The sequence below is a fragment of the Dipodomys merriami genome, unplaced genomic scaffold (assembly GCF_024711535.1).
Source record: "Dipodomys merriami isolate MVZ:Mamm:240054 unplaced genomic scaffold, mDipMer1.0.p SCAF_106, whole genome shotgun sequence".
In the NCBI taxonomy this organism is placed as follows: Eukaryota; Metazoa; Chordata; class Mammalia; order Rodentia; family Heteromyidae; genus Dipodomys; species Dipodomys merriami.
The window spans coordinates 2,169,770-2,181,279 of record NW_027202338.1 but is presented as its reverse complement, the minus strand read 5'-3'; the positions used below and the strand labels follow the sequence as shown (position 1 = coordinate 2,181,279).

The 11,510-nt window shown below is 51.8% G+C and overlaps 1 protein-coding gene across 2 annotated transcripts in view; it reads left to right on the top strand.

The window, feature by feature from the left end:
• The window catches only part of LOC138813627 (DNA-binding death effector domain-containing protein 2-like), a 15,193-nt gene extending 3,683 nt beyond the window's left edge, over positions 1 to 11,510 (top strand). For both annotated transcript variants that reach the window (XM_070002036.1, XM_070002030.1), the window contains exons 4-5: positions 3,683 to 3,823; positions 10,318 to 11,510. In XM_070002036.1, coding sequence (XP_069858137.1) covers positions 3,683 to 3,823; positions 10,318 to 10,709 — 533 coding nt within the window. In that variant the 3' untranslated portion in view covers positions 10,710 to 11,510. The remainder of the gene's footprint in view (positions 1 to 3,682; positions 3,824 to 10,317) is intronic.

Here is an 11,510-nt window from a genome sequence, read left to right as displayed (position 1 = left end):
CATGTCCATCATTCTTTGAGTGCCTCCTGCTCTGTCCCATGGGCTGGGCTTGGGCTCACCTTGCATTTCACTTCTTCTAGCCCTACAATTAGCTGTTTCTCCAGGAGCCTGGATTTTTTTTTTTTTTTTTTTTTTTGTGCTGGTTCTGGGGCTTGAACTCAGGGCCTGGGCACTCACTGTCCCTGAGCCTCTTTGTGCTCAAGGCTAGTGCATAGTTCATTGGGGATAAGAGTCTCATGGAGGTATGACCCAGTTAGTTGGTAGAGCACTAGCCAATGAGCAAAAGCATGAGTCACCAAGTTCGAGTCCTGTTCTCAGCCCTAAAAAAAAAAAAAAGAAAACATTTTGGGGCTGGGAATGTGGATTAGTGATAGGGTGATTGCATGCATGAAGCCCTGGGTTTGATTCCTCAGTACCACATAAACAGAAAAAGCAGAAAGTCTCCCTAAGGCTCAAGTGGTATAGTGTTAGCCTTCAGCAAAAGAAGCTTAGGGACAGTGCCCAGGCCCTGATTTTGAACCCCAGAACTGGCCAAAACAAAAACAAACAAAGTCTCATGGGGACTTTTCTGCCCAGGCTGGCTTCAAACTACAATCCTCAAATCTCAGCCTCCTGAGTAACTATGATTACAGGTGTGAGCCATCAGCATCCAGCTTCAGGAGCCTGATTCTTTTAGAGGCTGTGGTATTGAGACAGACATCTGGGTGTTGAGCATGTGTGCTTTCTTCACTCTACAGAAAATAGAGCAAGAGGCTGTACTTCAAAAAGTTCCTATTGGGGCTGGGAAATCGGCTCAGTGGTAGAGTACTTGCCTTGCATGCATGAGGCCTTGGGTTCAATTCCTCAGCACCACAAAAGCAGAAAAAGCTGGAAGTGGCTCAAGTGGTAGAGTGCTAGCCTTGAGCTGAAGAGCTGAGGGACAGTACCCAGGCCCAGCGTTCAGGCCCCACGACCAACCCCCCCCCCCCCCCAAAAAAAAAAAAAGCCTCAGGACAGGAGTGCGAGCATGCGCGAGTGCGCGCGCGCGCGCACACACACACACACACACACACACACATACACACTCACTCACTCACTTGTCTTGCTTACCTTTACAGTAACAAAGCACCAAATGATAGCCAGTTATCACTGCTGACTATCTACTGAATTAAAGCCAAGACTTGTTTATCAGGGGCCTAGCTCCAATCATACTCCTCTAAGTATATGCTCAGAACCTTCTTCAAGTTACTTGCAACAATTCTTTTCTCTAGTCTTGTTACAAATTATCTATACACTTAGGTTCATTTGTTTCAGTTTATATTTAGTTTAGTTTTATGGTTTGTTTCTTTTTGTTTCCTTTTAAGTGTCTGAGTGTATCAAAGAGTTATATAACTTAAAAGCCAAACAATCCTAAATGTATCATTTCTGTCCATTGTTCCTCCTAGCAGATAAGTAACCAGTTTCATTAATTCCTAAAGTGTCTTTTCAGTATTTCCTCTTGCAAGAATAATGAACCTATGTAGGTCTTCCTTCCTTCCTTCCTCTCTCCCTCCCTCCCTCCCTCCCTCCCTCCCTCCCTCCCTTCCTTCCTTCCTTCTTTCCTTCCTTTCCAGTTGTGGGGCTTGAACTCTGGGCTTGGGTACTGTCCCTTAGCTCTTCAGTTCAAGGCTAGCACTCTACCATTTGAGCCACAGCACCACTTCTGTTTTTGTTTTTTTTTTTTAATGGTTTTTTGGAGATGAGTCGCATGGACTTTCCTGCCTGGGCTGGCTTTGAACTTTGATCCTCAGATCTCAGCCTCCTTAGTTGCTAGGATTATAGGCATGAGCCATCAACGCTGTTTTCTTTTATTTTCTATTTCCTTCCATTCCTGTTGAGCACTCCACCACTTGAGCCATAGCACCACTTCTGGCTTTTTTGAGTGGTTTATTGGAGATAAGTGTCTCAGGGAGTTTCCTATCCAGGCTGGCTTTGAACTACAATCCTCAGATCTCAGTCTCCTGAATAGGTAGGTTTACAAGTGTGAACTGCTAGTGCCAAGCCTCTTCTCCTGTATTTATCTTTGTGCTTTCTTGTTTTGTTTTGGTGGTATGAACTCAAGGCCTCACTTCTCGCTTGGCTGTCACTCTACCACTCTAGTCATTTGGTAGATGGAGTCTGGAGGATTTTTCTCCTTGCGCTTTTTTCTTTTTTCTTTTTTCCCTCCCTCCCTCCCTCCCTCTCTCTCCCTTTTCTCTTTCTTTCTTTCTTTTGTCCTTTTGTTTGTTCTTTCATCGGTCATAGGGCTTGAACTCTGGGCCTGGGCACTGTTCCTGAGCTCTTCAGCTCAAGGTGAGCACTCTACCACTTGAACCACAGTGCCACTTCTGGTTTTCTGGTGCTTGGGTCTCATGGAATTTCCTGCCATGGCTGGCTTTGAACCATGATCCTTAGATCCCAGCCTCCTGAGTAGCTCCTGTGAGCCACCAGCACCTGGCTGGGCTGTCTTTTTTCAAATTGCATCCTGAGACACCAGTGCTTGGCATTCATCTCCTCTCCCCCCCTCCCTCCCTTCCTTCCTTCCCTTCCCCCCTCCCTCCCTTCCTTCCTTCCTTCCTTCCTTCCTTCTTTCTTTCTTTTCTCTTTTTCATTCGTTCTTTCTCTCTCTCTCTCCCCCTCCTTCTTTCTTGTTTCTTCTTCTTTTTCTTCTTGTCAGTTATGGGGCTTGCACTCAGGGCCCAGCACTGTCCCTTTGCTCTTTTGTTTTGGGGGTCTGGTCGTGGGGCCTGAACTCTGGGCCTGGGCACTGTCCCTCAGCTCTTCAGCTCAAGGCTAGCGCTCTACCACTTGAGCCACAGTGCCACTTCTGGCTTTTTTTTCTTTTTGCTTATGTGGTGCTGAGGAATCGAACCCAGGGCCTCAGGCATGCAAGGCAAGCACTCTACCACTGAGCCACCTTCCCAGCGCCCCCTTTGCTCTTTTGCTCAAGGCTAGCACTCTACCATTTTGAGCCACAATTCCACTTCCTATTTTCTGGTGGTTAATTGGAGATAAGAGTCTCATGAACTTTCCTGCCCAGGCTGGCTTTGAACCACAATTCTCAGATCTCAGCCTCCCGAGTAGCTAGGATTACAGGCGTGAGCCACAGGCGCCCAGCTTCCTCTCGTTTCTTAAGCAACGTGCAACAAACTAGAGCCATTTATTTTGTACTTTGCTTTATTCCTTTCTTCTCTTGGTCTGTCTGTCTGTCTGTGTTTTCAGTACTGAAAATTTGTTACTTTGTTCATTGAGAAACAATCTTTTTCTTCAGACTGGCCTTGAATGTGTGATCTTCCTGTCTCAGTCTCTAAAGTGCTGGGATTACAAGTGTGCACTACCATACCTGGCTAATTTATCCTGGAAATTACTCTACTTTTGTTTCTTTGTGTCAAGCCCTTGAGTTCAGGTTCTCAACATTGCAAGTGAGGCCCTAGTGGCTGCACTTCTGCCTATCTCCTGGTGTGAGCCTGCCAGGGGGCTTTTCTAGGGTCAGCCCTGGGGGGCTTTGCTGCCTGGGGGCGGGGGGGGGCTTCCCTGCTCCCTTTCCAGACAGTGGAGGGTGATTTCCCCCTCTTTCCAGACAGGGCGATTTCTGGAGAGGCTCACAGTGCTGAGGGTGGCCTCCAGCTCCGTCCAGGTCCCTGTCTTGGTGCTGATCCTCAGCCCACCCACTCTGTATCCTCAGGTTCCCCTCCAACCAAGCGCCAGCGGCGGAGTCGGGGCCGGCCAAGCAGCGGTGGCAGACGGCAGCGGAGAGGGGGCCCAGCAACCCCTCAGCTGCCGCAGGAGCCTGCCAGGCCTGCGTCAGAAGGCAAAGTGACCTGTGGTAAGTGTCTGGGGGTCCTGGGAATGCTCATAGCGTGTTCACAGCAGGTTACACTGCTGGAGAGCAGGACACATCTGGCAGGGGCCAGCCATGCTCAGCCACCTTTTCAGCACAGTGCAACTCTTGTCCTTTTTGTTGCCATCTTAGTTCCTGTAGTTGAAGGATAAAAAACATGCCACCTCTTCCAGGAAGCCTACTTGGCTTCTGTTTCTTTTGCTTATCTACCAGACTTCTGCAGGAGTTACTTACTTCACAATCATTTCTTCTGGAGGAGCGGAATATGGCAAGGGGAGAAACAGGGCTCCTAGGATCAGTCTTGGTCTTAGCACTTAGACTGACCTTGGATAGGTTGACCAAACCTCTCTGGGCCTGTTCCCACCTCTGTAAAAGGAGGCTGATGATGTTCTACAGTTTCGAGGGAAGGTGAGTCAGGCCCAGTCTCCTTGGGGCAGGACGGCAGCAAGGAGGCCCTGCTGCTCAGGGCCTTATCATAGAGCTGGTGACAGGCCAGATCTGAAGATGCTGAAGTAATAATAGGTGCTGTGAGGAAGTATGGGGGGGGTGGGGGGGAAGGTGGAGGAGCCAAGCAGGCCCCAGGCAGGAGAGCTGGGCAGGCTGGGGTGTGGCCAGAAGCTTGGATTTTCACAGCACTGTCAAGGTTTTTTAGCAGGGGATGGCTGAGTTGAGAGAGAGAGAGAGAGAGAGAGAGAGAGAGAGAGAGAGAGAGAGAGAGAGAGAGAGTGTGTGTGTGTATTTGGGATTGAACTCGGCCTCAACCATCTCAGGCACACCTCCAGCCCTTATTTATTTATAAAAGGGTCTCATTCATCCATCCATTCATTCATTCTAGGATCTGGGACTTTATCTAGGAATGGCCTCAGATTGCAGTCCTCCAGTTTGTGCCTCCCATTAGGGAGGATTGTGAATGAGTACCATCATGCCCTCCCCTGCCATGCCCACCTCCTCTCCCCCCCCGCTCTCGCTCTCTCTCTCTCTCTCTCTCTCTCTCTCTCTCTCTCTCTCTCTCTCTCTCTCTCTCTCTCTCACCTTGGCTTTGAGTTGTGATTCTTCACTCTACGCTTTTCAAGTAGCTGGGATCACAGGTATGAGTCCTGGCTCTGATACCTCTTTTCTTTTTCTCTTCTTTTTTGTAGTACTGGGGTTTGAACTCAGAACCTTATGTTTGCTAGGCAGGCACTCTTACCTTGAGCTGTGTCTCCAACCAATATCTCTTCGTAAAGGAACTTTAGCCGCAGCTGGAAAACCCATGAAGGAGTTAGTGTTTGTAAAGAACCAAGGACAGCTGGGCACAGGATTGACGTTCAAAGCCAGCCCAGGCCGAAAAGTCCTGTGAGTGAGACTCATCTCCACTCAAAAAGTGGTGCGGTGGCTCAAAATGGGAGAGCACTAGCCTTGAGCAAAAGAGCTCAGGGACAGCATCCAGGCCCCAAATTCAAGCCCCACAACTGATCAAAAAACAAAGAGGACAGTGTGAGAGGCTTCTAGTACATACTCTGTGTGTACAGATGCGGGAAGAGGTTGTATGGTCCACGAAGAGAAGAGAGGCGTGGCCTGGGGAAGTCTCCAGGGAAAGGGTAGGCAGGGTGGACCAAAGAAATGACAGGTGTTTTGGACATAGGTGACTGGCTGCTCTAGAGACTCCTGCTCCATCCTTATCCTTGGAGTGAGCCCTCTGGGCTTCTGGGGAGGACCCAGCCATGCCAGCCCCTTCCTCCTCCTCTTGGTGCTCCCTTCTGCATTGGGCAAGCTGAGACCATGGGATCAGGATGGTTTCTGAGCCAGCCAGGCTGGTATGACAGGTGCCATGTGCAATGTGACACCAATGCCAGAGCGTGTAGGAGCTAGAAAGGGTGCTTCATGCACAGTGACCCGAATGCACAAAACAGCCCCAGTCAGATGGGCAGCCAAGGTGATGTGGAAGAGCCTTAGACTTTATCTTCAAGTGGGGCAATCTCAAATTGGTTTGTTCATCAGTTTCTTCGCCTGTTTTTTATTCACCAGTGGAGGTGTGGAGGGCACAGATCAATCAGGTGGAGGAAGTCTCTGGCTTCAAGGAACTTACAGTGCTAGTGAGTCAAGCAATATGTCACATGGTGAAGGCTCTGATGACATCCAAAGTCAGGGAGGGGACAACGCTGGACACCCAAGTGGACCTGGGAAGGCCCCCCCTGCAGAGGGGCTGGGGTGATGTATTTCCTGGAGAGAGTTCAGGGGAGGAGGCCCTTGTGGGAGCCTGAGGTCTGGAGCTAGTGACTTGCTCTCTCAGGGTGTGATGTGGCATGAGGTCTAGGGGTAATTCCTCCCATCTGCAGAGCCTTCTGTAGTCAACACACACCCCTGCCTTCCCAGTATCCATGATGGCCACCTAGCAGTGGGCATCACCCCCCCCTGCAGCTATCAGTGCTGGGTGCTGTCTGAGACAGGCCACAAAACCGGCCTGTCCAAGGCTGGAGGGGGTGATGTCCGGTGGTGACTCTCCCGCAGCCACGGTAATTACCAGCGTCACCAGGCTGGCTGGGTGGATTGAAGGAGTCACTGCTTCTGATTGATGGATGGGAGCAGGCCAGGCCTCAGGTCTCTCCTTACACGCCTAGGCCTGGAGGTTGTTAGTCAGGGTGTGGCTGGGACTTGATAGACCAGTGTACAGGTCTGACTGCTGACTCACCAGGCAGGGTGGGGCAGAAGTGAGGCTCACCTCTTTTTTTGTGGGCCCCAGTTTTCCCTTCTGAAAAATGGGGATGGTGCCTCCCCCTCCCCATTTTTTTCTCTTTGATGCTAGTCATGGGGCTTGAACTCAGAGCCTGTGCACTGTCTCTGAGCTGCTTTTGCTCAAGGTTAGCACTCTACCACTTGAGCCACAGTGCCACTTCTGGCTTTTTTTGGTGGTTAATTGAAGAGCCTCACCGACATTTCTGCCGAGTCTGACTGAGATCCTCAGATCTCAGCCTCCTGAGTAGCCAGGATGACTGATGTGAGCCCCCAGCAGCTGGTGGAGATAGATAGCTTCTCTTTAATAAGGCCCCCTCCAGAGCAGACTAAGGAAAGTTGCTGCCTTTCTTGTCCCTCCAAACCCATGACACTTGTGGGGTTGATCCCAACCAGTTGCCTCCATTGACAAGTACCTGGGGACCCTGGGTTTGGATGCCGGACTTTGGAGTTTTCAGATACCTGTGTATTTTTGTGAGTCACCCCGTGGTCACTTCAGTGGGCATATTATTTGCTGGACCTTGAATTTTCAAGACAGCCATGAAGATGTGAATGATGTCTTCCTTTGTACAAAGAAGAAACAAGCCATGGGAAAGGAAGTTACTTGTGTGAGAGGCAGGGGCGGAGCTGGGTTGAGATGAGTTTGTTCCAGATGTGTTTATAGAGCACTTACTATCTGCTAGGCCCAGCAGGTCTGGGAGGCTCCTGCCCTCATGAAGCTCATTTTCTGATAGGAGGAGAAAGTCAAGTCAGATGCTTAGGGGGTATGTTCCAGATGGAGGGAACAGAGCAGGTGTGAGGATCTGAGTGTGCTAGAGGTGATCATGGTAGAGCTGCAATGGTCAGCAGATCTGGGTGATAGAGGAGAGGGACCGGGGCTGGGAAGGTGGCTCAGTGGTAGAGTGCTTGCCTTGCATGTATGAGGCCCTGGGTTCGATTCCTCAGCACCACATAAGCAAAAAGAAAAAAGCCGGAAGTGGTGCTGTGAGTCAAGTGGTAGAGCGCTAGCCTTGAGCTGAAGAGCTGAGGGACAGCGCCCAGGCCCAGAGTTCAGGCCCCACGACCAGACCCCCCCCCAAAAAAAAAAAAAAGAGGAGAGGGACCATCCTAAGGTAGATCCTGAAGGGCTTTGGGAGCTTTGGGCCTGGGCTCAAGGCTGGTGCTCTACCCCTTGAGTCACAGCTCTACTTGTAGCTTTTTGGTAGTTCATTGGAGATAAGAATTTCATAGACTTTCCTGCCTGGGCTGGCTTTGAACTGCAATCCTCAGATCTCAGCCTCCTGAGGAGCTAGGATTATAGGCATGAGCCACTAGCATCTGGCTTCTCATGGATGTTCTTCTCTCTTCCAGGAAGAGTTAAACATGTGTCCTCCTTATATGTCATTTCCTAGAGAGGAACTTGGATCTCTTCTGTATCATTTTGCTCTCCTGGCCCTTGGGGATGTTTTTTTTTAACTATGTATTTATGGATACTGTGTGAGAGGCAGCAAATGGGTTTGGGGTAGCTATGAGCTCAGGCTCTGGAGCCTGGCACCTCATTCAGAAATCTAGCTGTGGGCAGGTGACTCAACCTCTAGGCCCCAGTTTCCCAATTTGCAACAACAACAATGACAGCGTCACCTCAGAAGGTCATGGGGATGGCCAAAGGGGTCAGTGGAGGTAAAGTAGGCAGTGCTGGGTGGCCTGTGGCAGATTCCATGGGTGTCACCTGATCTTCTCTTTGCCTAGGGGTCTAGGAGAGGTTGAACAGAAGCCTGAAATTCAGGCCCTGGGGTAAGGTGGTGGCTTGAGTAAAGCTTGTCTTTTTTCTTTTGTTTGGTGGAGTCTCCGGTCTTCTGGGACCGAGGTTCTCCAGATCAGAGGTTAAATTGTGGTCTAGAGAAGGATTTCCTCATCTGCACTGGAGGCAGTGAAAATACCCTGAGGATTAGGTGGGCTAAGGTAGAGAAAGCCTCCTGTGGGTGGGGCCTGGCACTAAAGGGAGTGCTCCCTAACTGGGGGCAGCATGTTTTCCTGGCCTACCTGGCCTGCCTGGCACCGAGGGAGAGGGAGAGCTGGGACTCACTGAGTGCCTTGGCTCTGTCCTCTGTTCACTCCAACATGGCAGGAAGTCTGTTGCAATAGAGTTCAAGGAGAAGGAGATTGGCTTGTTTGGTTTAAGACAGATGAGAGAGAGGCAGGGACCCAGGGGGGATGTAGAGAGTTGGGTGTTGAAATCAGTTCCTGTTCCTGGGGCCTTCCTGGAGGCCTAGGCTTTGAGTCAGCACTCGCGTGAGTCGCTTCATTTAATACTCATGACCACCGTGCAGCAGGGACCTCTTTTGTCTGTTTATGTTTTTCAGATGGGGAAACAGGCTCAGAGAGGTGAGGTCACATGCCCAAGGCCCCACAGCTAGAGAATGACAGAGCTGGGACTCACCTCCAGGTCTGTGGGACTCCGTCAGTGGCTCTGTCTCTGCTGCTGCCCAGCCCCGTGTGGCCTTGGGCAGGTGCTGTTCCTCCTGGCTCCCTGGTTCCCATCTATGGTGGGAAGGTTCAGGCTGATGCTTACCAAGGGCCCCAAGGATGAGGGCTTTTCTGGTCCTCAGGGTGGGAGGGCCTGGTGGTGAGGCTGGGCAGGGTTCCCTGGGCCTTGAGAAAGAGGAAGGGAAGAGGGAGGAAGTAGCTGGGGTGAAAAGTCATCTAGGGGCGCAGAGGAGTTGCCTTCTACCTTGTGGTCTCTGCCTACACATCTGTGAAGGGTGATGGGAGCCCATTGCCTGAGAGCTTCCGTTTCCTCATCTGTTACATGGGCGAATGGCGCTTCCTGCTGCTCAGTGTTAACTGTGCCAGTGTGTAGCACTTGACACATTGCAGCTGATGTTCTTGGAATGCCCACTGAGCACTTAGGCACGGTGTTGGCCTGCTCCTATCTGTCCACTGCTCTCTTTCTCTCTCTCTCAACAGCTTTTTCCAGCAGAGATTGTGCCCTGGTTTAGGAGGAACCTGTGACCTGACTCAGGTCACACAGTAGTGCCTGAAGGTGCTGGGTTAGAACCAGCTCCACTGACCAAGGAGCCTGCTTTCTGTTAAAGGCTGTGGATTGGGCACTGGCATTGCCTGTCTGTGTGGCCTTGAGCAGGTCATGTCTCCCTTCCTCCCCTTTGTCTGTAAAACAGGTGGTAAAAAGCAGGTTGCTTGAGTTCCTGTGACTCCAGCCCTCAGAGGAGCCCTGGCAGATAGTCTACACTTTTTTTTTTTTCCTGTTGGTCATGGGACTTGAACTCATGGCTTGGGTGCTATCCCTGAGCTCTTTTGCTCAAGGTGAGCGCTCTACCACATTGAACCACAGTGCCACTTCTGATTTTCTGGTGGTTCATTCCTGGAGATAAGAATCTCACTGTCTTTTCTGGCCAGGCTGGCTTTGAATGGCAATCCTCAGATCTCAGCCTCCTGAGTAGCTGGGATTACAAGTGTGAGTCACTGGTGCCCAGCGATAGTTCACACTTTGCTGCTGCTTCCAGCACTAGCTGGTCCTTGGGATGACCTTGTCACTGGTGTTCACAGTGGGGTGATGGGTGGTGAGGCTGCAAGGGGTGGGGATTAAAGCTGGGGAAATAACAGGCGAGGCATGGCAGAGCCGAGAGGGTGTGCAGAGGCATCAGACTTGGTGGTCCTGGAAGTTGTTGCCAGGAAGGGGTGGGGCAGGGGGGAGGTGCCAGGAGGAGGCCAGGAGAAAGGGGGGCCACATGGCCACACACACTGATGAGTCCCTTCTTCCCTTGCAGACATCCGGCTCCGAGTTCGAGCGGAATATTGTGAGCATGGGCCAGCTTTGGAACAGGGCGTGGCATCCAGGAGACCCCAGGCATTGGCCCGGCAGCTGGATGTGTTTGGGCAAGCCACCGCTGTGCTTCGTTCAAGGGACCTGGGCTCCGTGGTGTGTGACATCAAGTTTTCAGAGCTCTCCTATCTGGACGCCTTCTGGGGTGACTATCTGAGTGGCGCCCTGCTGCAGGCCCTTCGGGGTGTGTTCCTGACTGAGGCCCTGCGGGAGGCCGTGGGCCGGGAGGCCGTGCGTCTGCTGGTCAGCGTGGACGAGGCTGACTATGAGGCTGGCCGGCGCCGCCTGTTGCTGATGGAGGAGGAAGGGGGGCGGCGCCCACCAGAAGCCTCCTGATCCTGGGTCTGGCAGGACTGACCCCACCTCTGAGTCTCCAGCCTTCTCCCCTGGGGGACGACCATCTCTGCCTCTAGGGGACAGCAGCTCTGAGGACTGCACAGCATGGCAGGCCCCTTGACAGCCTCTGTTGACAGGATGTGGGCTCTGAAGCCTAAACCACTTCCAGCCCAGTTTCCTTCCCAAACTCTCCCCACCCCCAGCTGAGATCCCTCAGCCTCGGGGGCTCAGGCCTGCAGTCCTCCAAGGTGGAGAGGCAGAGCCACACACTCACCAAAGCCCCCTGTACATCGAGTCTCCAACCCTGGGCTGTGGGCACATATGTGTGTGCGCGTGTATACACACACACACACACACACACACTTTGAAATCATCATTGGGCCCCTTCCTGCTCCACACAACTTCTTTGGCCTAAGGGCTTTTCTCTCAGGATCTCTGATTTTACCACATCCATCTGGGCCTCAGCTGGCCAATGGGCCCTGGAGCTGGGGTTCCTGTGGGGCCTGCTCACTTTGTCCATACATCTAGCCAGCCAGGGTTCTGCCTGGCATCCACACAGACCCAGCTCTCTTTACTTTCCTCATCTTCCCCAGAGCCAGATACACGTATACTTGGACCCTTGACTCAAGAGTGTCACACATAGGTTTTGTGGTAGCCTCACATCAAGGTCTGCTGTTGTCTGTGGGGTCAGGGCCAGAACCAGCCGCCACCTTGTAAAGGGAAGGCAAAGACTTGGGCCTGATGGGAGGATGTCTAACAAATGGCACCAATAAAATGACCCTGGAAAGGGCATAGGTGGGC